Source organism: Apteryx mantelli, chromosome 2 (assembly GCF_036417845.1).
Source record: "Apteryx mantelli isolate bAptMan1 chromosome 2, bAptMan1.hap1, whole genome shotgun sequence".
NCBI classification, from domain to species: Eukaryota; Metazoa; Chordata; class Aves; order Apterygiformes; family Apterygidae; genus Apteryx; species Apteryx mantelli.
Window position 1 is genome coordinate 68,954,180 of NC_089979.1, and position 26,921 is coordinate 68,981,100.

Genomic DNA, 26,921 nt, shown 5'->3' on the forward strand with positions numbered 1-26,921 from the left:
CGCTGGCAGGGGCAGTGACATCTCCCAGCTCTGTGTCAGGCCACTCATGGGAGCAGGCGCTTGGCTGCGCTGGCAACTATCTGCGAACTTCCGTGACCTAACCTAAGTACCAGGGAGGGGAGTCCTCAAATGAAAGGACTGTAGTCTTATTTTACTAAAACAGCTTCCAGGGAAGCTTATTCCCTTTCTCTTTTTCCCATCCCCCTCACACAGTGCTCGAGGGTGCTGCTGAGGAAGAGGCTGAAGAGCCAGACGCTACTAAGCATCCTACACTAAGTGAGGAGACCAGCAAGCAAGAAGAGAGCCTCAGTCAATCAGGGGAGAAAAATGAAGGTAACTGGTTTGACTAGAACTGAGTTCCTCTCTAATTTAGGGCATTGATTAAGGGTTGTAGAAACATTTCTTACCCCATCTGTAGTCCTTATCTGTGTAAAGAGTATAAGGTAAATTGAGCAGAAGCGCTGGCGCATACATGTCTTTCCCCATCCATAACCTTTCTCTGTGTGAAGAGTATGAAATATATTGAGCAGAAGCATGGGCACATAAATACTCAACTACCACTGCAGGCTTCCAAACTAAGATTTTCTTGGCTCCCAGTAACTTGGCACCGCATTACTTATCCTCAAAAAACACCTGTTTATAATGCTCAAACTTATCTTCCAAAGACAGTATTATACAGAGATCAAATGTTCACAGACAAACATGTTCCTCCTTGTTCACCCTCACATCCTCTTGTGTTACAGTGACTTTCTCACTGCACAGAGATTTTAAGATTCTGTGCTGTCCCTCCGATGTGATGACTTTGCTAGAGCTTTAAACTTGCAGAGTGGTTTTCTTTGTTTGAGAGACTCCTTTTTGGGAAAAGGAGTGTTTAATTTGACAGGATTTTTCCCTTTCAAGCCCCTAAAGAGGAATGTGGAAGGGCTTTACCAGAGATGGGTTCTCAGTTGTGACTCAAAGTGCTTGGAATTCACTGTCTGAAACAAGAGCATCATTGCTACATATAAAACGTGATGGAGAAGTCTGAATCTGAACAGCTTTACCAGTGGGATAATGTTAGTCATGGATATAACACATACTCCAGGGACTGATACGGGTTGGTAGGGGGAAAAAAAAAGCTATATAGATGTCAGTTGCAGCAGTAAAGAGGTGCTTTGGTTTTTTGATTTTTGTTTTGGGTGGATTTTTTCTGATTTAGCTTATTGCATATAAAGAACTGGCTTAAGCTATGCTAGAAAGAGAACCTAGTACCCTGCACTATATTGCTAGTTCATTAATTATACAGTTCTGCTCAAAACACCTGCTTGCTTGAATAATTGTACTTGCCAGAGTGTGCCTTCAGCAGCACTGCTCTAAGAGTTCATTGTGATCATAAGGTACCACAAATTATACCATTTTAAATCTGACTGTAAGCCCCCTACTGAATTTAGGTTGAAAAACAAGATAACACAAATGTCCTCAGAGCAAAAATGTACACCTTTTCCTATGAATTCGAAAATGATAAATATTTCCTATTACAAAAAGAACTCCAATTATTGTGGACTGTTTTCTTTACTTCCTGATTAGCAAGCAGAACGTGAATTCTTTGAGATATGCATTGGGAGTTACAGGCAGCTGAAAATACTGTGGTATTTTTTTTTTTTTAGATGGGCCTAGCAACTCCTATGTGTGTTTTTGTTTTTAATTCCAGAGAAGCAGCTGGAAAGCTTAAACAGTTACAAGGTATCCCCAAGTTCACCAAACAGTTTGGACGGAACAGACTTGTCCTCCATTGACGCCATGATGTCAGCAGTAATGAATGTGGGGAAGATTGCTGAAAATGGTGGGAACTCTCAAAACATCAAATCCCCCTCAAAGTCTACTGCACCAAATCGGATTGGCAGGAGGAACCAGGTGTGTAAGCCCGAATACAGGGGGACCAAGGGGAGTCAAACAGCTGTGTGGGAAGAGATAAGTCATAATTATGTTTCTTTGATTGCTTTGCCTTTTTTTTCCTTAATAGATATTTCCTGTCTCCACCATTGCCCCTTTACGTATGTTTTCTGTTGGCCCTTCAGAATGTAACTTTAGAAAATTGGAGATGGAAGGGGTCAGCATGCTTGGATTCAGATGTAAAATGTTTGAGCACACACTCCCATTTCATGCAATGGGCAAATTGATCTAACAGATTCCACTAGCAGTGGCAAAGCCACCTAACAACTGCCTCTTCTTCCCCTCTGTGTCCTTTACCCAGGCTCTTGCATTCACTTAACCCATTGAAGAGCCAGTTCGTTTCACTATCCTAGGGGAAAAAGTAAATAGCTTGAATAAGTAGGAGCAGGGCCATGTGGCAGCGAGCTGTGAGGCTTGGCTTGCCCGCTGTGCAGGACCCCTCCTGAAGTGCACGCCTGTTCCCGGTGAAGGTCCAGATGCTTAAAGGTTAAAGGTGGTGTTAGAACGAAACATCTGTAAGGTCCCTCAGTTCGCACGTTTGCAGTGTAAGGTGCCCTTACTTTGTTGTTAATAAAAATATGAAGAGCTATTGCAGAATGCTTTGTATAAGTCCTGCAGTGCAAATATATGTAGATTTTATCAGTTTTTTTCCATTTACCAGTTGATGGCACCAGTTGATAGCAGTATTGTTCTAAAGAAGTGAAAGGAAAGAACCATATCAGTTAAAGCTGTGATTATTTATATCCATGTTTCTCTCCTGATGGGACAAGCCCCACCACTGAAGGTGCTGCAGAGCAGTAAGAAATGTCCCAAATTCTTGTGTGCATTTGACTTCAGAACCTGTGGAGAAGCACAGAGAATTTTTAAATGAATCAAGAGGTAGCAGGGACCAGAAAAGCTGAGAAGCATGACTCATGAAAAGTAGTTGCCCAGTTGTCTGATCATAAGTCTGTTGACTTATGACTGGTCTTGAATTTTTTGCTTAAAAGGAGTTAAAATCTATTAATTGTAAATGAACAAGAGAATTTGTAAATGAAGAACATTATACTGGCAGCTAGGTTTGTTGGATTGGATCGTATTGTCTAGCACCTGGCTTTAAGGTTTATTTGCTAATGCTCCCAGTTAGGGGTTGCCCTGGTTCCTTGATTTCATCGTGTGAAGCAGGCATTGGTGTTCAGACTAGTCTCAGTGGCAGTGCTATTACACAGCTGTCCACTGGTACACCATGTGGTTTGGCTTCAGGGGAGTTTATTAGTGTTACTGACCTTTATTCCACCTGATATTTCAATGGGCATTGAATCAAAGAAAGCTCGAGAGTAAATGTGACAGGATTAAGAGGGATTCTTACAGTGTAAAAATAAATAAATACATTGAAAACATAGTAAATAGCCTATTTGTTTCTAGGCTGAAAGATTGTTATTGCCAGGGGGGGCAAATGGCTATGTTACTGAGAAAATAGAAGTGAGATGTGAAATATTAAGTGGGTATCAGTCTGTTTAACAACCTCTAATACAGTGAATTTTCATTTTCAGCATAGCAGAATGAAAGCACTGAATTGTTTCAGTGTGTAGCAGCATACAGATCTCTAATTCTGGTCAGAATGTGCCCTTTATTATAATTACAACAATAATAACAGTTAGCTAGTTTTCTGGGCCTGACTGCTGTTTCCCATGAGTTGGCAGTGAAACGTTTTGCCCTGAACCTTTGTCCTAAGTCTATGGTTCTCTTTATAATGCTGACTTTATCTTGGCTCTAGTCTATCCACAGTCTAATAAGCATGTTCTCACATCAACCTGCACCCATTATAACTTCACATTTACCTTGCTCTTGAAGAAAATAAAAAAACAAAGGCATTTCTTGAGGTGGAGGAAAAATAAATAAACCCAATGCACAACTCCAAAATGACTTGCCATCAGTTGAATGCAGAACAGCCATGCCAGACTGACTTACTACAGAAAGAGCAGCTAACAAATTAGCTGCTAATTTTATCTTTCAGTTCAGGAAGTGCTTTTTTACCAACCTGGCTCCAGTGGGGTGGATTAGTGCTCTGTTTTAAATTTGTTGGTGGGGGTGCTTTTACAGTAGGGATGCTAATGTTTTTTCGTCTGGATTGGATCAGTCAACAGAATTCCTGTTGTAGCTACCCTTGATTTGCTTGAGCTGTGTTACGGTATGCAGTGTGTACCCTGTGTGACCACTGGAGAAAGTTTGGGTTTTAGTTAATAATAAACCCCAGATTCAATACTAATCAGCTCTGGCTGAGCTGTAGTGTGTTTCTGATCTTTGCTTCAAGGTGAACCAGTAATTACTCTATCTTCTGTTAATTTGCTGATTCAAAGAGCAGGCAGTCTAGAAAGCAGGCTTTGAAACAATTAATTGCATCATGTAGAACTGTATCACTCATTCAAAAGGGGGCAAAAAAAAAAAAAGTAGGTTGATAATTTCACAGAAATACCTTGGGGATTAAACACATCTAAACTGTCAGCACAGCTACAGGGATTTTCCTCACAGCAGTGTGTTTGTTCCTTGTCCTGAGCCAACTTTAACAGGGTTGCAGTATAATTGGAGCTGAGCATTACTCCACAGACTGATTGCATATAGTAAAATAAAGTAGTATAGGTAGGATGGAGTCCGTCTGTGTGTGAATTATATGTTTGTATATAAAAATGTGTTGGGGGGGCCACCGGGATAATGTGTTTTAATTTTCTTGAGGTGTTCAGACTTCATAATGGCAGCCTCTCTTACTTGCTTTCTAATGTTTTGTGAGTAATAGTACATTATGCCTGGGCCTGTGTGTGGCCTACAGTGAGATCAACTTTAGGATAGAGAGGCCTGAAGTATGGTTAGAAAAATGTACGTATGTATGGGAGAAACAGCAAAGAGTGAGGAATCCTAACATTTGCAGTCCTGATACTTTTAGGTATGAGGTCACAGGTTTTGTTTACTTGAAGCAAAGCAAGAAAATAGCTGTTCATCCACAAGTGACAGAGATTAATAGAAAATTATCATGATCCTGTTTTGGAAAACACAATGTCAGATTTTAATGGGGAGCTCTCTTTATACAATGGTTCCCCCAAGGTAGAGATGTAAAAGGAGATATTGCTTCATTAAGTTCTTTAAGACTTCAAAATGCTTTCTCTAACACTGTGTCAGCATCTTTCCTCCTAAAAGTCCAGAGAATTTGTCACAGAAACCTGGGTAAGTAATTCCCAGAATTTCCCACAAATGCTTATGTCTGACAATCTGGAAATGGTTGCTTCTCAATTGATGACTTTTGGGACAGTGATGGAGAAAAGAGTTGTTTGGAAAGAGGAAATGGATGGATACACTCATATCCATCAACTCCCTCCCATTTCTGACTAAAGAGTTCTTTAGGGGTTATTTTGCTTGTTTTCATGGTTTTACTAATGATACTTAAAGTAGTCAGCAAGGAAGTTCAGTAGAATGAGTCCTTTTAGCATGAATATTATACTTGCCTGTCAGTCATGCAGAGATGATTTTTGTACTCTCTTTTGTACCAGAAGTTCAGATAACAAGTGGTGGATCTGTCTAGCTGGTAAAGATTTGCATCATTCTACAGAAAATTGAGGTTTAATTTTCAGTGCCAGACCTTCTTGCTTTTAGTGTACAGACTTTGGTGTAGAAGCCACATGTGGGCTTATTGCCGAGATGGTGAAAATGTCATTCAGTAGCCATCCTTGTGGATGCTTCAGCAAAATGCCTTTGGTTCCTGTGAGAGTGCTATTTCATGCAGTTTTACTGAGTGTCTCAAGGGCATACTTAAATCAGGCTGAGTTCTCCAGTCAGCTTCATTGTTTGTACTCGTGACTGGACCATGGTTAGTCCTGATTCTCACCTGGGTGGAGGGAATAATCAGGTTCATAATGTGTTCATTTTGAGTCACGTACACTCCTGCATCGTCACCTCTTTCTCGCTATGATCTCATCAGATCTTGCAAGCTTAAGAAGGCTTGGACCTGGCCAGTGTGCCTGGATGGGATGGTTCCAGGAGAAACAGGATGCTAAGGGAAATAGTGCTGGTGATTCAGTAAATGCAGTTCTTCCTTCTGAGTCAGCCATGGAGCAGAACGTGCAGCCCCTACAAAAGGGCATTGGGCTAGTGCCCTGCCTTTCAGATAGCGTGGAAAACCTGAAGTCCTGAAGACTTGTGCTTATTAAAGATCTTTTGGGGAGATTAGTGGGGTTTGCCCACATATTCTGGCGGTGTTCCAGCCTGGGTAATTACTTTCTGCTCACCTACTAAACTCCTTCTGGCAGTTGGAGCTGGTCGCAATAATTGCCTTCACTTCCTGTCCTAAACTGCTACTGCTGAGTATCTGTGTGCTGTTAAAACAGCTGCTGCACTTCTGCGGTGGTTGAAATGTCTCCTATTTATAAATTCAGAAGTTTCTGAAACTTCCCTGAGGGATGTATCAGGATGATAAATGTATACGTGCAAGTTGTTCTGTTAGCAGTGCCCTATTGTACGTAGGATGGCTTATGTTTTTTTCCATCCCCAGAGTAGTAGCTTTTGAAATCGTTTATAGCTGTATTCCTTCTGATTTTTGCTTGGTTTATTTTGTTCACAGGAAACAAAAGAAGAGAAGTCTTCCTATACCTGTCCTCTGTGTGAAAAGATTTGCACTACACAGCACCAGCTAACTATGCACATTCGTCAGGTATGCAAAGTACCGGCTCTTGATTCTTACTTTTATTAAGAGTGCATTTTCTTATAGCAAAAACCAATTCCATGTACAAACCAGAAAGGTTTCATTATGCCTTTTTCAATTGTTTTGCTTTCAGTAGATGAAGAAGGCTAAAATAAAAGTTGGGTTATCTCCCTCCCCCTACCCTTCTGTTTCCCAGGAGTGGCTCAAACAAGGAAGTGTGTCCTGCTCTGCATAGCTTAAGGTATCCCAAGGATCCAGAAAACCCCTTCCATCACGAGGCATATGTCCTGTTTTGTTATCCTGTTTGAGTACAGTTCCCTTTAGTGTTCATGCAAATTAAGAAGCAGGAAGTCCTTTGCAATTTTGCAGCAGTTTTGGAAGGCAAAATTTAAAAATACAGTTATTTATTTATTTTTAATGAATGATGCCCTTTTTAGTCAGCTACAGGCCTTCCCTTTCTCCTCTTCAAATATGTATGTACTTTATGGAGGAACTTTGGCCTTATCTATGTCAGAGAGTCCTGCACTGGATACTAAGGTTGTGGTTCACCACTGTGAGTCCACTTGATGCTTAGTACTTCAGTTTTCCCTTCTGTACTATAATTATGATTTAATTCTTTTTGATTCTCCTGGGGATTTTTTTGGTATGTGAAGAAATCTTCAAGTCTTTGCACGCATGTAAGAAAGAGTGGTGCATATAGCACAGTAGCTAATGGTTACTGTGATGCATGGTTCCCTGTGATGCATTCTTATGGCACAGGAGTCTGCATATGTATACAGAAGCACTTTACTTCTGTTTTCTTATTACACAGTCACTTTGAAATTAATACCTTTGCAGAGGATATATTTTAAGTGTCTTACCTCTGTCATAAAGTTCATAAATTACATCCTCTTTCTGTTTTTCCCTTCATACTCATGTGATCACAAACCCTGTGTAGCTTAAGGGTATCCCAAGGCACCCATTTGTCTGATGGGCTGCTGCTGGATCTCCATCCATCCTTTCCTGATGCACATCCAGCAGAAATGGTGGATGTGGTGGGCATTTCAGGCTGCGTGCAGCAGCTACCTGTGATGTTGCATTAAGGAGTTAAAAGGGTGGGGGAGGAGTTGAAGTGGGAGGGCTTGGGAGGAGAGGTATATACAGGGCACACCTCATATGGGGTATTGTGACAAGTGGGTCTTTAAAGCTGCTTTTAAGTTGTTCTCTCTAATATTTTACTGGCACTTCAGAAGGGGCATTCAGTGAAAAAAAAAATCATTGCTTTCTCTAGCATAACACTGACACTGGAGGGACAGACCATTCCTGCAGCATCTGTGGAAAGTCTCTGAGCTCAGCGAGCTCCCTTGATCGCCACATGCTGGTGCACTCAGGTGAAAGGCCTTATAAATGTTCAGTATGTGGACAGTCCTTCACCACCAATGGAAACATGCACAGGTGAGTGCTGATCATGACCCATTAGTTTGGAAAGGACTACAGGATAGGGGGCTATTTTGCTTCTTTGGAAGGACTGTTAAGTTGAGTAAAGACCCTTGGGCCAAAAATATGGACTGTTTATGATCTACAACTATGGCATGACACCCAAGGACTCCACAACTACTGAGATGCTTAAGCTGTGGGAGCAAGTCAGAACTGAGAGAGGTCTTTTAGATTATTTCAGAGATCATCAAGAGTTGTTACGGATATTCAGAAGTATTGCTTTTTTGGGTTTGGGGGTTTTTTTGGGAGGCAAACAGGATAGATTTTTCTCAAAGGATAAAAATATATAGCCAGGCTGTAAAGGATCTTCTACTTTTGTAGCTCTGGAGTAGCAGGTGCAAATTATTGTATTGAGACATCCATGTTGTTGGTGGGTGCTAAGCAGTTAGATATCCAAGTGCCATCATGAAGATGCCTCTTCAGAATAATGGATGTTTTTTAAACACATACGTTAATACTTGCCTGCACTGTAGACAACTTACCACATCACAGATCCAGGAAATTCTCTGTAACCAAAGTTGTCAAACATACTTCATGTAGTTTCTTTCATAGGGATGTAACAATACTTGCAGTTGTCAACTGGGGAAACAAAATGTTAAATCACATGTATGTTCCTTCCCCTCTCTCATCCCCCAATTCTGTATTCATTTATTTGCATGGGTGGAGTGCCTCAGAGCTGATTAAGACTTTGTGAATTCCCACATAGTGTTAGTCCCCATATCAAAGCGTTTACAGCCTACAAACAGAGTGCAAGACAGGTGGGGGAAAGGAAGATGGCTTATAAGCAAAATGACAAGAGTGATGGTTACAGACCGGTTCTGTGTGGGAGGAAAGAGATCTTATTTCCTTGATTATTACTGGCCATTTTCCCATAGTCTATAGGTGGAATAAAAGGAGTGATTTTCAGTGACACTAAAGATGACCTAATCCTGCACAAAGAAGTCAGTAGCTGCTTGCTGCTCTACCTTTTTTTTTTTTTTTTTTTGCATCATGTTGTCTGATTTAAACAGTCAACCAAAAATGGAGGTGGGATGGGAGGAAAGCAATTTTGTAATTATATCTTTATTTAACCTATACTTGATTAGAAGTGGGGAGAGTTGGAGAGAGAAACAAAGTGAGAAAGACATAAGGATGCTGAGAGGAGGTACTGGCCTTGGGCATTGAATAAATCTCACCTCTGACTCATCTGACCAGTAGGCAGAGGTGTTGCGAGCCACACATTTCCCAAACCGGAGGTCAGACATTGTATCATCTGCTGTGACGAAGGCAGGGTAGTTTCTGATGCCACTGTCAGCATTAGAGGGTGAGAATTCCAGTGTCAGGACACTTGTGTTGTCTGACACGCTTGTGTCTAGCTCCTCAGCCCAGGCTGCTTGCCGAAGGGTTGCTGTGTTTTGTTTTGTTTTTGTTTTCTTAGCTCTTTGCTCACAACGCATCTCCTCATCCTCTCCCAGGAACAGGAAAGGGAGGCCACTTGTGAGACTTGACACCAGGCCTGTCAGATGTTGATGCAGTAGCTTTGCTTCTTGGGGTTTCCCTATATAGCAGCTCTTACAGTGGTTTAGCAGCAGGTCTGCTAGCAGAGTGAGTGACTTGTCCAAAAGAAATAAATACAGATGAGAACCTTCTGATGACAAGACTGTTTTTAATCTTTTTTGATGAGCTGTTGCCCAAAGTTATCAGGATGGACTGCTGTATTTACTGACCACATTAAAAAGAACCTTTGTTCATGCAAGGAAAAGATTCCTAATATGGTTCTTTCCATCTGACAGGTGTTTGTTTGTATTTGCTCTTTAAAAATCCTCTTTGCGTGGACACACACTGCAGCACCTTAGTGGAACGTTGCAGAAATTTGATACTGAGCTCGATGGCACTGAAACAAGTGACCTCAAACCTGTGACAGGCACGATCCTGAGCCTACTGAAATAGGGTGGTTTTACTAAAGGAGGGTAGTGGTTGACAGGACTGTGCTGTCACTTTTTTGCAATGAATAATCTTTTCCTATTGCTACAATAAAATATAAAAGTGAATCCTGCTGTTGAAGCAGAGCATGAATGTGCAAGTAGGCAGATGAGAATAAATGCAAAGTGAAATGAAATTCTATCTGGTGCTGTGACACACTCGGAAGGAAGATGTTCATTCTGCCCACTGGGTACCTCCTTCAGAAACAGGTATTTCTAGTCTAAGATGGTCTGAAATAAATTCTTACGTAGACACCTCAAACCTAGCTGTAGCATCGGGTCCTGTGGCCTGCCAGTGCTGTGGATGAATGCCTTTCACTTCAGGTGCAAAGCTACTCCTGCCCAGGATCCAAAAGCAAGGACCTGCTTGCCAGGTCCTGCCTTGTGTGCAGCTCCGGCCAGCCTCACTTGTGGTGGTACCATGTCTGTTCTTCAGCACCAGGTAGCCGAGGGGCATGGTAATCCAAGTCCATTTTTCTCTGCTCTCGCACGCATTTTTTTCCTTATTGCCCTCTATTTTTATACTAAAATATCTAAATAGTGACAGATACATGCCAAAACCAGAAAAGAGTGAGACTTCTCATGTCCTCCCCGTAGTCAGGGTAGTGGTCTCCCTGGAGCATTGCACAGAGTGGGTGATTGGAGAGGCTGTGAGTTTAGCATAACATTGCGAACGATCTGCTGAAGAATAAACATGTCTTGTGGATGTCCTGCAAGATTCTTTAAATGTATCATTTTCTTTACCTTAAAGACATTCAGTGCAGAGGAGAGGAGTGAGAAGAAATTAATCTGCCAGCATCTGAATGGGGGGAGAATGTGTACGTGCTACATACGTCCTCTTCTCTTTCTCTTCCTCCACCTCATTCTGGTTCTCACTTAACTGTGCGATTTTTTTTTTTTTTTTTAACCTAGACTTTTATCATTAGACCTTCTGGGGAAAATATCCAATGAAACTTTTTTCAAGGGAAATATTGTGCTATAGGAGTACTTATTACGGTTCCAGGAGGGGATGAAATTTCTGATGCATTTTCCCACCTCATGACAACCCAGTCATTAGATATTCAGCTGAGAGGAGGGAAGGAGACAAGTTCAGGTTACTTCCTGGGTTAGAAAATATCATTTTTTTTATACTCTCTAAGTGCCTATAATCACCGTAGAAAGTATTTTTTCTCCTCCCTCACTTTTTTAATTGGAGGAGGAAATAAAACCCTCTAGAACTTGTCTTTCACATAATGGCAAAAATATTTTTGCAATCACAGGGCATTTTGTAGAGTGGGAACACTATTTTCTGCCTAGCTCTTCCCTGAGTTAGTCTAGCTGTGCTGGACTGTTGCATGTACTCTTTACCTGATAAATTGATGCTGCCTTTCCTGCCTCTCACAATACATGCAACACTTCATTTGTAAGTGAGTCATAGCCTCTCACATAGAGTCCTGTTTCTCTCTGTTGTGCTCCTTGGCTCCTTGTCAACAAGTCAAGCTGAATGGGCACAGCAAGCAGAGGGATGGAGAGGGAAGGTCCTCTTGTGTGGCACCATTCAGAAAAGAGGTTAAAACTTGCTTCCTTTTCGGACCAGGGTGACTCTTGGCCAGGATGTTCAATGGGGAACCGTATCTCAGAAAACTCTTGCAGGAGCTCTGTCCCAGTTGCCAGACTGCTCAGGAATGGAGCTCTGCTTTGGAGCCTCCTGCAGGGGCAGTCGCTCTTTGGAGCAAAGGTCTCTGGAGAGTGCCCAACGTCTAGCAAGGAAAGCTGATTTTCTCATTCTTCTGAGTATGCCACCAACCTAACCGCCTCAATATCAGTGCTGCTTCTCCTGCTTGAGGAGGGTTTTTGCAGTCTCATGCAGTAGTTGAGAGATCCATTAGTGTCTGGGGTCTATATCAGAGATATGAATTGCTCAGGAGGAGGAGAATGGAGAGAATGCTGCCCTTTTTTGGGGGGGGGCACATTTTTGTTTGTTTGTTTGTTTGTTTTGAGCAGTCCTGGGAAGAACAGGCCTTCCAGTATTGGGGACTGATTTGGGAGTTTGGGGGGAGCTTGTTTTCTTGTGAGCTTTTAGGAATTTGGAGGAAGGAGTTAGATCATAGTAATTCAGTTCAAAGTTCCTCTAATTGGAATAGCACTAAGATGATCAGTACATAAGAATATCTACTATTTAGGACACACTAGTCCTCACACTTTTATTCTAGGGACATGGACCCTATAGCTTTCTCTTGATTACAGTAAATTAGAGTGTTCTCAGATCTCCAGAAGGAACATAAACTATATGGAAAGAGGGTGTGTGCCTATAAAGGATTTTCTGTAGCACAGAAAGAACCGGGAATTTCCAAAGAAGTATCTCAAATCAGTGATTCAAGATTACAAAAGACTTTCTGTCTGTACTGTCACTGTTGCTCTTTAGTGAGTTGAGCTATGAATGGTGCCAACTCTGAGGAACTCTTTTGGGTCTGGGCTCTGCCACCAAACAGAAAGTTGCAAGTTTCTTTCTGCATCTCCTCCACCCCTGCATCTCTCCAAAATGCAGACAGAGGTGTTAATGTGCTGCTGTGGGTCTTGTTGGTGGTGGTTGGTACATTTTTAGCAAGGGATTTTAAGGTAGATAAAAGATTGATTTACTGTCTTTCACCCTGGTAGAACATGTATCAGACTTCAGCTGAAAGAGCTGCATCCACTTGCTCCAAAACAGATTCCTACAGGGTAGGAGACTTTGCCAGCAGCTCCTTTTCCATTTCTGTGACTAAGGATGGTCTGTACCTATGACTTTAAAATCTCATTTTCTTCACTGCCAAAGACATGTTCTCCCTGCAACTTCAAAATGTTAATAGGATATAAATGCCAGAAGGGAGGTGAGAGACGTTCCTGCCAGTTTCCGGTGGGTGGCTATTAAAGGCTCTGTGGCAAGTTTGAAAAGATTAAGGGGATAATATATGTATTTCAACCACAACTTCCCCAGTTCAGTAAATTAAGTTCCAGTGTCCATGGCTGGTGTTTTCTGGGCTGTCCATAAGTGTCACAATGCAAATTAACTGGTGTTTCATATGAAACCAAAACCTCACAGGTTTCTACCTTCTTTTTTTCCCCTAGTTCTTTCCCCCATATGCAGTAAAATTCTTCAGAATGGGTTTTCATTTACATCCTACTTGTGTAATTGTAGGCTGTTTATATACTATCATACTATCTCAGGAATAGGTCTCAAAGTTTTGGGTTGGGTGGGGTTTTTTTGTTTTTTTGTTTTTTTGGCACATGCAAAACACCACATGCAACAACCACATGCAGAACTCTTTGAAACTCAAATTGGAAGATCTGGATTGCAGAAGCTATGCTTTGAAGCATGCTTATAAAGGGTCCTATCAAAGAAGGTATTTCTTCTTTTAATTAAGAAGGCACTTTCATTCTCAATCTTATTTTCAGTGTTAGCTAATTTTCCCCAACTTTTTTTTTAATATGCTGTGGAGAGAAGAACAGCTGTTTTTGTTATCAGGGTATGGTGCTGTTCTGTTATTTAAATTAAGACTTTAAAATGCTTTATATGTGTGTGTACATGTTGCCGAATGTGGTTTTTTTTTTTTTTTTTTAAGAAAGATAGAAAATGCATGTGCTGTTGAAGAGTAACCTACATTTGATGTTTCAGCAGACCATCTTCACTAGCAGGTGGAGAGCATACACTTGGTGAAGATTGTAACATATTGTAGGAAGATGAATGCTGGATGCTCATAAGGGCTTGGGGGTTGACATACATATGCTTTAATTATTTCCCCACTCTTTAACATGTATCTGCATTTCATGGGCAGGAATGCATCTAGGCTGCCTGTGACTTTGCAAATACCCACTATGCAGACTGATCTCAAGATCCTGCTAAAGCCATCCTTTCCGTGCATTCCACTTGTGAATTTCTTGTGTTATTTATCTCCTTGGCCCGCTTCCAGTAAGTTGTCTGTGCTTTGTAGGGTGCAGTGTGGTAACAATGCCCAGCCTCTAAGTACAAATGGGATCTCTGCAGTCTAGTGCATGTACTCTGGCATTCGCTCGAGATGAGAATTTTTGGAGGCAGAGCATAGCCAAATGCAACGATGAACTTTTTTTTTTCAGAAGGGGAGAGCAACTGCTTTATTGCAACATGGTTTGGTTTCTGGATGTTTGCAAGGATGCCGAAGTGGAAATCTGGTACTAAACTTGGGCAGTTTTGAAAAACTGAAAATATAAGATCTTGAAGCTAAAAACAAATACCCAAGGAACTTTCCACACTGAAAATGACTGACGCTTTGCATGTGTGAAAAGGCCGTCTTTTATTGTCTTGCAGAATAGAAATGTCTCTTTGGTCATCTCCTGAGAAGCTCTTATTTCAATGCAGTTGGGCAGTGCTCTTAAATATGAAGAAGCAGGACATATTACAGTCTTTCAAATGCATTCCTTATAAATGGGGATGATTTAACCACTTTCAGCTTGTTAGTAAAAGATAAGCTTCAGCAAATGCAAGTGCCCTAATTCTTGAGCAGGGATAATTAACGCAAAGGACTAATTCTGTTTCTGGGAACAGATAACTGTAGTTGCAGGAGACAACTGAGATGTGATGCCTGTTTTGGCTTTCTTTGCAATTAAAAACTGTTTCTTACATTTTCACTATTGCATTTTGTAAAGTTGGGGAAATGGATGGAGAGAATTTTTTTGTCTCCCTCCCAGTAGCAGATATACCCAGAGTAACTGGTTGGTATCCTGCTGGGACCCCTATGTTTTGAAAAAGATAAAAGGTCAGCATTTTTCAGCAACAGTATAGCAGTTAGAGTCTGTTCTTCTGGGTCTTTGATGAGAATTAGAAAAAGAAAACATTTTTACTGATCCCAAACAGACACTTTTGTCTGTCTCACTGTTGCTGAGTAAATTGTTCGCCTTTCATAAGGACTTTATACCAACCCTTTTTTTAATTCCCAGGACACAAATAGGGTGCTCCAAAAAAGCCCTCCATGGATACCTTGAGCTATAAGAGACTCAGAAGGAGCTCTTGTGTCACAGTACCCCTTCCTGTGAGCCATAAGAGCTGTAGGGAGATGCCACAATATCAGGCATGTTATGCACTGCTTGTAGCTTGGACAGTATCCCCCTTCAGTTATCATCACAGACCAGCAAAGGAAGTTAACACAAAAACACTAATGCTGAGGTCTGATTAGAATCAAGAGAAGCAAGGAAGTGCAGAGCTGAGATTTATATGCTGACCTTAATTAGCTCCATTGTTCTTGAGAACTGAAGCGTACACAATGAGCAACATTATACTTGCATCTCCAGAGCTCTTCGATACCTAAACATAAGAAAGAGTTCAGTGCACTTTTGAGGCCTCGATTTTGTGTGTGTTGCTTTAAAAAATACCTAAACCTCATCTTGTACATTGTCAGACTGTGGGTTTTACGTTTTTCGTTTTTTGGAAACAATAAAAGGGATGCCCTGCTCTCGGGAAGTTTAGGTTTCTGGTGTGAATTGTGCCAAGGGGAAGATGGCCTGACATAGCAGAGTAATACCACCCTCTTCATGGGCAATAACATAAATCTCCATGTAACAGAGTGTATTCAGCGCATCTTAGTACTGCTTTGTAACCCATGTCACAGTTCAAATGAGCACAAGCCACTTGACAGATTAGACTCTAGTTGCAGAGCACATGGCTGTGTGAGACCTTGATCTTTCTGCATAAGTACCCTTGCAGGAACATCACCTCCTTTAAAGGGTTAGTGTTTTCAGGGATGTACCTCCCCTTCCCAACTTGAAGAGCTACAGAATAAATACAGGCCTTAGCTTAGCAAGCACTAGAAAATTCAGGTTATCTTTGCGGGGAGTTGAGGTACTCTTAGTCTTTTGCCATAATCACGACATTGCGTGATTCTCGTAGAGATGTTAGCTCTGGAGGTTAACATGGGATGTGTAGTATTGCTGGCATTTCAGTTGGTGGATTATATTCTTACCTGTGCTTCAGCTGGGTGATTCTGTGTAGAAAATGCTGGTTGCTGAGAAAGTTTGTATGTTAAGGTAATCTCCACATAGCCCTTTGTGCATACAGAGCAGAAGCACTTGCATTGCTTCTGTAATGAATGCGTGTTCGGTTTGTTCTTACTGTTGTCTGAAAAGACTCCAAAACCAAGTCCAAAAGAGAATGAGGAAAAAGCCTATCTCAAACTGTGCTTGTGACTGCTGTCATTCCACCTTTAATGTATGTCTTCTAGCTTTACCTTTTCTCTCCCCCCCACACCCCAGTATCTAACCTGCTCAACCTGTTCCCGTTCAGCATGCTGGAACCAGCAAACTGCAGAACGTACCCCCTCTCAGGGTCAGCACTTGTTTTTCTTTTCTCCCATCTTTTTAAACAGGCTGTTCATTAATAGTAGGTTTTCAGTTTTGGGGGAAACTTTTTCTGGCTTCAAAAGAAAAAAAAAAAAAAGAAAAAAGGTGGGGTGGGTGGGAGGGATCTTGACATTTGGGCTTAGCCAGGGCCTTTCACTCCGATTTTTGAGCTGTGATGCTTAACTTGCATGATGCGCAGCTTCAGCAAAGATGTGTGCTGTAAACTGGCAGTGCCGTTATACAGTTGGTAAATAGCACAAACTATACAGATATTGCTTTGTCTTCCTCAAGGGCATCTGTTGGTATTCTGACTTCTCCAAGCTGCTCTCCTAGCTAAAGTTTTTAAACACTCTCAGTGATTTTTAGAAAGTCCTCAGAGTCAGCTCTCCAGTGCTTCATGTGGAAAGCTGTCTTAAAACAGAGGAGGCAAACAACTTCTGTGTGGTTCGTTTTTAACATCAAACTATCTAAATGGGTTGTCTTTCTTGGCTTCAGACTGAGGGTGACGAGAGTGAGGTAATCCATATTTGTGATGGACTGTGCTGAAATTAATTTTGTTCTAGGGCGGAAGTTCCCAAACTCCCTGTATTCCACAGCGATTTCTGTTGATTCCTGTAAAGCAGCGCGAGTCATGCTGGGACTCTGTTTCCCCCGACTCCACTTGACTAAGCAGACATGTAACAAGACGTGAAACCTTTTCCTAGTGCTTTGCTGCTCAGATAGGGGATGCTGTGAGATCACGGTTGGTGAGGAAGCAGGACCACATGTTCAGGAACAGGAGAGGAAATGGTCTAAACACGTGAAACTTCTCCTACTGGGATGCAGACCTTAGCGCTGGGAAAAGTTTGTAGAAGTTGTGTGTGCAGCGATAACCCGTACTTCCTTGCCTCTCCAGTCACTTGGTAACTGCTGGTATCAGGAGAATGCGGAGACCCCGTTTTAACGAAGATGTGCTTTTATTATCTGGTGCAGCTTCCTTGTGTGTGTGTGTGTGTGTGTGTGTGTGTGTGTGTCGGGAGGGGTGGTGGTCAGCTCCATCTGCGCAGCATCCCCGGCATTGCTGCGGCAGTCTATTTTTTCCTCCTTGAGCTGTGTGACGCAGCAAGTTGTTCTGTGCCCTGTGCCATCAGGATTGCTCAATAGTAGAGTGTGACAGGGCAGCAACTGCATTAGGGCTCTGCCTGGTTTCTGGGAAGTAGCTGAGGGTTATGTTTGCTTGGTTGTTAAGGGGTGAGGTTTTGGGGAGAGACAGGACATACCTGGGACGACTTCACCATGTTTACTCTTCAGGATAAAACTTTTTTCCCTTTCTGACATCCCTTCTCTCTCTCTCTTTTTTTTTTCTCCTGATGCTAAAATTTAAAACTGTTTTAACTGTCCTCACCATCTAATAACACTTCCTTTTCTTTTAAAATGAAGTCTCCTAAGAAATCAACTACAAAGTCAGTGGCTAAACTTATATAGTGTGATAACTAAAGGAGGTGCCTGAAAACCACAAGTTGCCAAAAAGATGAAAGAAAATAGCAACTCAGAATGTCCTCAGCCAGATTTTTGGTACACTGTTTTTAAAATATTGTCCCTGCTTAATTTTACTGTTGTTAGTAAACTTTTCTCTCCAAGCTTAAAGAATCACAGGAGCCTCTGAAAGATCTTTCTTCTAAGCTGTCCCTTATTAAACAGTTTCTTATGACGTAGCAGTCTCCGTGCAGTGTTTGGCACTGTTAATTTGGGTCCTCTCTGAATTTACTGCAAACTGCATGCAGGCGGTTTGGTGAAGTGATACTGGGAAGTTCACATTGCCTTTCTGTCCTCTTTTGCTGTCTCTTATGCAAGATTTGATGAGAACTGCAAATGAACGCTTTCTTCTCCTGTCCTTTGGGAAGCTTTGCTTTGGAGGCATGTTTTGAATCACTTCCCTGTCCCAGCATCATCAGGCAAATATTTGTCTCCTTCTTTTCCTTCGAGGTGCTCTGACACCGCTTCTGGTAGAGAGCAGGGGTAGCTTTGAGCCAAGGTGGGAATGCAGTTGTATCAATCTAAGCTTGTTTGAACTTGCTGATTCTGCGTAGCAAGTAGTTGCTTAAATATCCGTGAATACAGCATAATTATTCAGAAATGGTACTCTGCCCCCCTCCCCCTTTTGGATTTGTATGTCACTGTCTTTCTTCTCACTCATGCTAACAGCTTGCCTTTATCCACAGCAAAGCAAAATTTTGTTCTGGGAGAAAAATACAAAATGGTTTGTGTGCATGTGTGTTTATCATATATCCTTATGTATCATATATTGGCAGCTGCATGAAACTGGTTAAATTTGCAGGCTTCCCTGGTGGCACTGGAAAGGGATTTCTGAGCTGTCATTTAAACATAATCACAGATGACTTTCACAGCCTTAGAGCACTCAGGTAGCCTTGGCAAATTTAAATAATAATGTTCATGTCATTCTAATGATGCCATCTGCCACCCTGCCATAAGGTTATTTTGACTTTGAGGGGTGGGCCTCATTACATAGGGTGATAGACAACGCAGCAACCCGCTTCACACTTGCAGAGATGCTTAAAGCACATCTGCACGGCACCGTGGGAGGCGGCAGTTTGCAGGTCATTGTGCAGGGGGCTGAGACGCCCCCCACAGCACAGGGGGCTGATCTGTGCTGGGCCACCGTGAGGCTCCCAAGCCAGGCAGCTGCACTGGCAAGGTGACACCAGCTTGGGCAGCACTGGCTTGAGGATCTCCTGCCTTGCCTGGGTGCAGACATGGGGCCAAAATGAGTCAGCTCTTTCCAATTTGATCCTTCCTGGGACATGTTTGCCCCACCCTGCTCTTCTGATGGGATCACTTCACTGTATTATTTGCAATGGCTTTCTTATTAGCTTAGCCGTAGAGATGCCTTGCTGTGCAGCTTCTCGTTGTTTATCCCATGCTAGCATTAATCACTGCGTGCCACTAGAATGTTTGGGGGCACTTGAAATCTGTTTTGAGATTTTTCCACAGTTGTAAGAGGGCATAGCCCAAAATGTTGGCTTCTTGGTATTGGAATGTTTGTTGACTTGCCGTGAAGTGTGCGTGCCTGTCAGTCTACTTTTTTTTTTTTTTGAGGCTACAAGTAGCAGACAAGTCAGTAAGAAAAGACAAACAGAAGCTCTTCCAATTACGGATCATATCTGATTTGCAAAATTATCTGCATCTTTCTGGTTTCTGTAATCACAACTGGCAAGGGCTGGGCGAATTGCTCTCTTAAGTGGCTGCTGTTGGTAATTAGCACTGGAAATACATTGTCGATACAGATTCTCTACATGTTTTAACAAACAAACAACTGACTAAACTCCTTAACCCAAGGGTATAATGTTACTGTACTTTGGACTTAAGTTCCAGTCATATGCACGAGACTCTAAGAAGATGGTTGGCAGCAGTATATTAAGCAGTATATTAAGTGATTGTTCCTGAAAATGCTGCTGCTTCACTTTCTGTTTGTTCAGAATTTGCTTCCCAAGAATGTCAAATGGCGGAAGTGATGAAGAGGAGTTCCGTGTGGTTTTCCTGCATTTCTAGATCATTTAGGCTGAAGTAAGATTTGCAAAGCAGAATGAAACAGTGACAAAGATGATGCAACCTTGATGTGTCTCTCAAAAGAGACAGACCATTGTAATTTTGAAGGCTGGCTTCTCTTACTCTGTGAGCTATTTTTCATTAAGTGGGACCTCAAAGAATATAATGGACAGAATTTCAACCTTTCTTCCATGCATCTTGCACTCATTAGATCTGATATGGTGGTACAAAGTTGAAGCTTAGACAAAGCAGACTTTTTTTTATACAGAGATGTTTGCTCATGTTTTGAGTGATAAATATGCTCTTTACTGTGGATTATTGAAAATACATTGATTCTTGGGAGATTACTTACTTTTATTTGAAAATAGCAGCATTAACTGAAAGATCCCAGGGAAGAAAACAGTGGAATAGGTAAAGCAGTTGTGTCAGCTAAATTGTCCTTAGGGCATCTGAGCACCTCAGTCCTTCTGAGACTAGCCTGGTGAACTTGAGTAGCTCTTTATTAAAAAAAAAAAAAAGTATATCGTAAATAAGATAAAGCATAGAAGGCTCTGTTTTTTTATTCTTAGTCTCTAACTGGATGTGTGGCTTGCTCCTGTCTTCAGATAGCTATAAGGTGTATGAGTATCATCCTCTTGAATTTGGTATCAGACTTCAGAAATCATGAGGGTGATGAGGAACAGCTGTGTGCAAGTACAGTAGAGTATAGGGTACATCTAGTGGTAAAGTGAAGAAACTTAGAATAATATGTGGGATATGAAGCCAGAACCCAAACCTGATCCTGTCAAGTGATCTCTCTGAACTGATAATGCCCAGATTCATTGGTCTTCCCACTGTGTTTTCACAGGAGTGGAGATGTGAGGGAGGAGGAGGGTGTTTATACATGCACTGAATCCTGCGCTCAAGAATTAATCTTGATTTAGATCCTGGGACTTTCCCAACCAGGCCTCAGTGAAATCGCTTGCTGCTCCCCCTCTGGACATGCTACTCCTTCTAATCAGACCTACCTGGCGTAAATCTCCCTTGACTGAAAGCCAGCAGTGCTTGTGCTGCTGAAGTTAGAGGGGAGAGACTTGAACCCTGGACCATGCTCAGAGGCTGCAGATAGAGCCCTCTTGTTCCTTATGCTGCTTTTGCCCTGGCTGCCAAGCCAGGCAGCCCCCGTCTCTCTTAGGAATGGGGAGCAAGGCAGCAGCTGTGGCAGCCTAGGCTGCTAAGGTGCTTTCCTCCTCCCAGAGTTAGAGGTGAACGATTCCCACACATGCTGCGGGATGCTGCTTCTCCGAGAGACAAAATGGTGCTGATCAGCTGATCTGCATGCAAAGCAGGGCCTCCTGGTTTTGTTCATAATTCAGTGGGACCCAGGAACTGGGAGCAGCTGCGTTTTGCAGTTGCCTCTCTCAGGATGCATTTGACTCCTAGGTCTATCCTTGAGCCAGCCAGTCAAAATCTTCCCACGTTCTGGCTTTGGCAATGATGCTGTAGGCTGCCCTGCTTCAAGACCTCCAGAAAGCTTATATGATCAACATGCAAATCCCCTCTGCATTAAGAAAAGACTGCAGCCTTTCTGGAGATGCAATTCAGACTGAGATGTGACCAGTAGAAGCTACATATCAGTGCAGTAGGACACATGTTTTTTGTTTTGTCCCCCCCTCTCCCTCCCGCCATGAGTCACCTCCCTTAGGCACTGATAAACCACCATCCAAACGGGGGAAAAGGGAGTAAGGCACTTGAGTTCTGTATTTGTTTATTTTTACAAAAGTCTTCTCTTCAATGAAAAGTAGTGAAGTGTTCTTCACTTGTAACTGTTCTGGTAGAATATTCACCCTTATGAAATCATACTCTGTGTGCAAGTGTTGGGATGAAGACTTTTTCTGCCTATTTGTTTAAAAAAAAGCAAAAGCAAAAAAAACGGAGAGGAGCTGGTGGAATTCTTGTGCAGTATCATCTTAGTCACTGTGTTCACGTGACCATTAGAGGGAAGAGGAGAGTTGTGGCAGAAGAGGAAGATGATTCTCATAAAGAGGATGGAATAAACCAGTACAGCAGCTGAAAAATGGGATTTTGTTAGAGGGCTGACTGGCACACAGTCATAGCACAGTTTGATCCTCTTGGCTCACCTGTGAAATTCTTCTTGTGAGGGGGTGAGAAGAGGATATGAGGAGAGCTTTTTCACATACAGCTGTGCTGCAAAAAGCGTAGTGTGTAGCAAGTTATCTGCATTTTTTGCATAGCAATTCTTAAACATGAGAGTTCAGTTTAGAGGTAGAACAGACCTTGTTTGGAAAAGACTTAATTTCCGCTTTCTGTTTCTTTGCAAATTCCTCTTCTGGCACAGTGTCTGGTCTCATCTTAAATAGAGTTCCACCACTTTCTCTGAGAGATTAATCAAGACCAGCTAGCACTTAAGAGCTAAGAAGTCATCCCTGGTATTCAGCTTCAATTTTTACCTCCTTCATTTCATCCTGTTAATCCTAGTTGCATTTTAGTGTTCCACTTTCAGTGCTGTCCAAGTCCATGTGTACCTGCATGTGTGCTGGGTGGGCTAATAGCCCCCATATGAAGTACAGATTTCAGAAGGACTTTATGCATTCCCTCGCTCCTTCGCTGTTTTTTGTGTTGCTCTGTAGGATGGCTCAGAGCCACAATTCATTGATTTAATTTAGAAGAAAGTAACGTTCCGTCAGCCGTGGTTCTGGCTCTCTTCTGAGCTGAAGTAGTTGTCACTTAAGAGCTGCTTGGCACATACTATTGCAACCTGGATCTGTGGCTGAACATCAGCTTTTCTGTGCATCTCTTTTATTTTGCTCTTCTTTTTTTTTGCTTCCGCATTTAAAATGTTGAGTGTTTATCTTTACTTTTTAGAATTGAAGAGTCTCGTATCAGTTTCCTTTATCACTGCAGATGCTGAAAGCCAGGCCAACTTATGAACCTGGCTTTCGTATTCAAAGTATGCCAGTGTTGTCAGGCCAAAACACGTTGTAGTCACAATGGGAAAACAACTTTTAAGCACAGCTTTGTTCCTGTTCTCCTCATATCTTGGCAGGCTAAATAGTGAGGTCGAGCATTTTCAGTGATACATGTAAGATCTAATCAAGGTAAAATCTTTTAAAGGAGGATAAGACAACACAAATACTGTCCTGTTCCCCCCCGCCCTTTAATTACAGCTAGGAAACTTTTTAAATAAAAGGATCCCTGGTGAAGGGAGTGTTTAACTTTAAAAGAGAAAGCTGTGGATGTGGATGCGACTTGGCATCTGCTGCAGTTCAAGCCAAGCTGGGTGATAAATGTTTTCTCGAGGCAGAATGACATCCCTGTTGCAAAGTAAAAGAGAGAGATGAAGATTGTGTCTATCCTTTGTACTGTTTTCCTTTATCTTCCTGCTTATCTTGGGTTGTAGCTCTAGTAATCCCTTTCCTCTCCACCCTTGACTTGATGTAGTGAAACTCGCTTAACCTGTCAAAGGAATAAACCTGCTTGCTGTAATGCAGACATGCTGCGACTCTGCTTGAGAACTCTGGAACTTGCTGCTTTGGTTTTGGGGTTGTTTTTTTTCTCTCCCCCCCCCTTAATTGCATGCAGAGAGCTATCACAGTGTCTGTGATATTTGACCTACACAGTAAAAGTCAAAGGTGCAGATGGGGTGTCTTCCTGTTTATAGCTCAATACACTCAGGCCGCTTCCTTTCAAATGTGCAAAGCTGAAACATGAAGGAATTCCCACATTCCTTGCTGTGGGCACGGGTTCTGCTCCAGCACAGGCATGGCAGAAGCGGGCATGTGAGTGCAGCCGGGAGTGCTGGTGACTGCCACCAGATGTAGCATGGCCCAGCACTGTCAGGCTGCACCCGAATTAACAAACCCTGCCTTCTTAGCATATATTATATTGCAAACGTGGCTGGATGGACCAGGATGCCATGTAGAGGTGCCAGGCTGGGCTGACAGGAGCTTGGAGATCTCAACAGTTTCTCCTGTTTGTACACCATAGATGTGCCATCGCACCCCTCTCAAGGAGGAGCAGCTCCACTGAAACAAGCAGAGTTAAACAGATGGAAAAACAGCAGGAGGAAAGAACCTAGCCCTAAGGAAGCTGTTTTGCATGGGTAGCTACTGAACAGGAATTTTGTACGCTTGTTAGTGACAAAAAGGAATCTTTAAAAGAACACAGAAACAAAAAGTCCCACACTTACTGTATGGAAGGGATTTTCTGTTTGCTTGTTTGTTTTCTGGGTGAATGTGATTTTGCCTGACTGCTTTTGCTCTCTAGCTCTCTGAAGAGTAACCGGCCAAACAATGTTAGCTGTGCATCAGCCAAGCTGCCAGAAGGCTGAGCATGCAGGCCTTGTGGGTCTGTCTGTGTCTGGGGTGGAGAGGACAGACAGGCACATGCACAAGCCTGTATCTCACTTTCAAGAGCTCATCACAACTTGGAAAGCAGTTTTTACCAAAAACAAAAACATAACAAAAAAACTCCAAAAAACCCACCTTCCAGGCTTTGTTTTGCTTGTGCAACTGGATACTACATTTCTGGCTTACTGTTGTTCCCAGTTGCTTTTCAAGTTCATCTTCAGCCATTGTGATAAAAGTCCTTTGAACAAATAGACTGGTTTCTTTTTTGTTATTCTTGCATGAATCCAGGCAACTGCTCTTAGCACTGTTGATTTATCATCCACAGAAGGCTCTGGGATTGGCTTAGCTAGCATGAGAAATTAGAGCAGCACTGTAGAAAAAATCTAACCAAAAAAAAGAATAAAGAAAATGAAAAGAGCCTGGAAGGTGACAAGCCACAGTACCTGTAGATGACTTGCCTGTAGATTTTGCGAGACCAGGTAGCTTAGATTCATGCAAATAAATCAGTCGCTGTTGGTGTATAGTGTTGTGGGGCTACCGCAGGGCTAAGAAAGGGGAGTGCACAGCACTTCTGAGGCTGCGTCAGCCCTCTGACTTCTCCCTGTGTCCTTTATAACCTGGAGAGAGCCAAATCCTCCAAGATTAAAGCTTCCTTTTGGTCCTAGCCAGGTGCTTGATGGGGAAAGAGGTCAAGACAAATTCAGCAGTGTTTCTGCCTGTCCTGCCAGGCACACACAGATGCTCTCTCCTCCTTGAACCCCCCAGTGTGACAGACACACACAGCCAGCGTTTCCCCCATTGGCTTCAGGGGAGTTTGACCGTGGGTCAGTTTGGTCCAGTGTGTTATCTTGAAGCATCATGTCCCTGGCATCCAAACCTAAAATTGATTTTATGTCATAAGACTCAGGCAGTTATGAGGACATACAAGACTCATCTAGATTACAACATTCTCTCATGTTTGAACATGATAGTGGGCAGTCAGGTTAAATGCCACAGTCCTGAGCTGAGTGAGTGGTGTGACTTCTGAAGGAGCGTGAGCAAATGCCATTAACATTGTCTCCCTTGTGCTGCTTTGAAATCAGTCCTGTGGACAAACTGTCCCCTGCACTCTGATTTTTAACTGTTAGAAGCAAAAATTTCCATTGCACTTAAGAGATGTGGGAGCCTAAGTTTGATTTCTTTTCAAAAGCACTTGAGTGCTATAAACTTGAAGGCTAAAAAGGGCGAAAAGCCCTACATCTGTTTGTGGGGGGGAACTGCCTGAGCTTTGAGTACTCAGAAAGAGCAGCATAGGAATGATACCTTTCATCTAATTGAATGGAACTGGAGGGGAGTGTCTTCCTCAGACTGCAAATACGGAAAACTGAGAGGCAAGTGGATCAAGTATACAGGCATTCATGAGATTGCTTCATGGGCCATTTTGTCCCTCATTTCGCATCCAAGAGCCAAAGAAACATGCTAGATTTGTATCAGTCTATCTGCTGCTGTTTAGGAACACAACATCTTGCATTTATAGAATTTAAAACTTTTTGAAGACATATGGGTGTACTCTACAGAACTGTTTTTTTCCTTTTCAATTTCTTTATGTGACAAAAAATAGTTGTTTCATTGGTGTTGGGGGTTTGTAAATATGTTTTGGCAGTTTGGAGTTTTGCAAGTAATAACTGCTGCAGCTTAGCAGTGTTACCAGATACATCTTGACCTCAAATTTCCAAGTTTTAGTTGAAATTGGATTTTGGGGTGCACCAATATGCTGTGTTAAGGATAAGAAGGAAAAGGCTAAATGTATTTAGTAAGCACTGCTGTGACAGATTGGTATATACTGATTCATTTGAGGTACTGTCTGAAATAAGAAGAGGAGAGCAAACTGAAGACTAGACATTTCTTTGCAGTGAGAGGAGTGGATGCTAAGCTGCTGGTGGCATGACGGGGGACACGTACAGTGCACGTGGGGCCAGGAGGCAGCGGATGTTGGGATTAAAATGTAATTAAAATGTACGTGGACTTTCGAGCCCTGATGTGTGTGCTGAAAGACTGTCGTCTTCCCCCTCCTGCTCAGGCACATGAAGATTCACGAGAAGGACCCGAACAGCATGGCGAGTTCGACTCCCCCATCTCCTCTGAAGCGCCGGCGATTATCGTCTAAACGGAAACTTAGTCAAGATGCTGAGACAGACAGAGAGGAAAGGACACCTGCAAAAAAGGTTCTTTACAGAGCACAAAGTGAAAGACTTTCCTGCCTACCTCCTAAACTTTCAGTCGTTGTATTTGTGCAGATGGCATAGAAATACAAAAACGTGGTCTTGTTACAGTCCTGTATATTTCAAGATACCATTTTTTCCTGTGTAACTAACAGTATGTTCTGAGGTTGAAATCAAATTTCTAATTTCAGACTTCAAAAGAATTCCAGCTTTTTTAATTATTGTTTAAATTTTTATTTTCTCTTATATTTTATATTGCATAGTTAATGTTGGATGAGAAGAGGATGAACTATTCCTTCTGCACTGCAGCTTTTCCCCTAGTTTTTTTTTCCCCATTTAGCTCAAAGTAGTCTTGCAAGATAGTGATTTGAACTTTCAGAAAACAGTGTTTACTTCAAAAGTAGCAATGACTTAGGTTTGGGGGTTTTATTTTTTTGATCTGGAGAAAAAAAATCTGTAG

The 26,921-nt window shown here is 42.2% G+C and overlaps 1 protein-coding gene across 2 annotated transcripts in view; it reads left to right on the top strand.

Annotated features, from left to right (window-relative positions):
• The first annotated feature begins 217 nt into the window (after positions 1-217).
• Positions 218-26,921, top strand: part of RREB1 (ras responsive element binding protein 1) — a 68,748-nt gene continuing 42,044 nt past the window's right edge. Inside the window, exons 1-5 of one of the 2 annotated variants that reach the window (XM_013941827.2) lie at positions 218-333; positions 1,691-1,893; positions 6,521-6,610; positions 7,872-8,035; positions 26,320-26,464. In XM_013941827.2, the coding sequence (XP_013797281.1) occupies positions 1,780-1,893; positions 6,521-6,610; positions 7,872-8,035; positions 26,320-26,464 (513 nt within the window). In that variant the 5' untranslated portion in view covers positions 218-333; positions 1,691-1,779. Of the gene's footprint in view, positions 334-1,690; positions 1,894-6,520; positions 6,611-7,871; positions 8,036-26,319; positions 26,465-26,921 lie in introns of those variants that run through there. The other variant, XM_067290829.1, reaches the window with a different exon arrangement.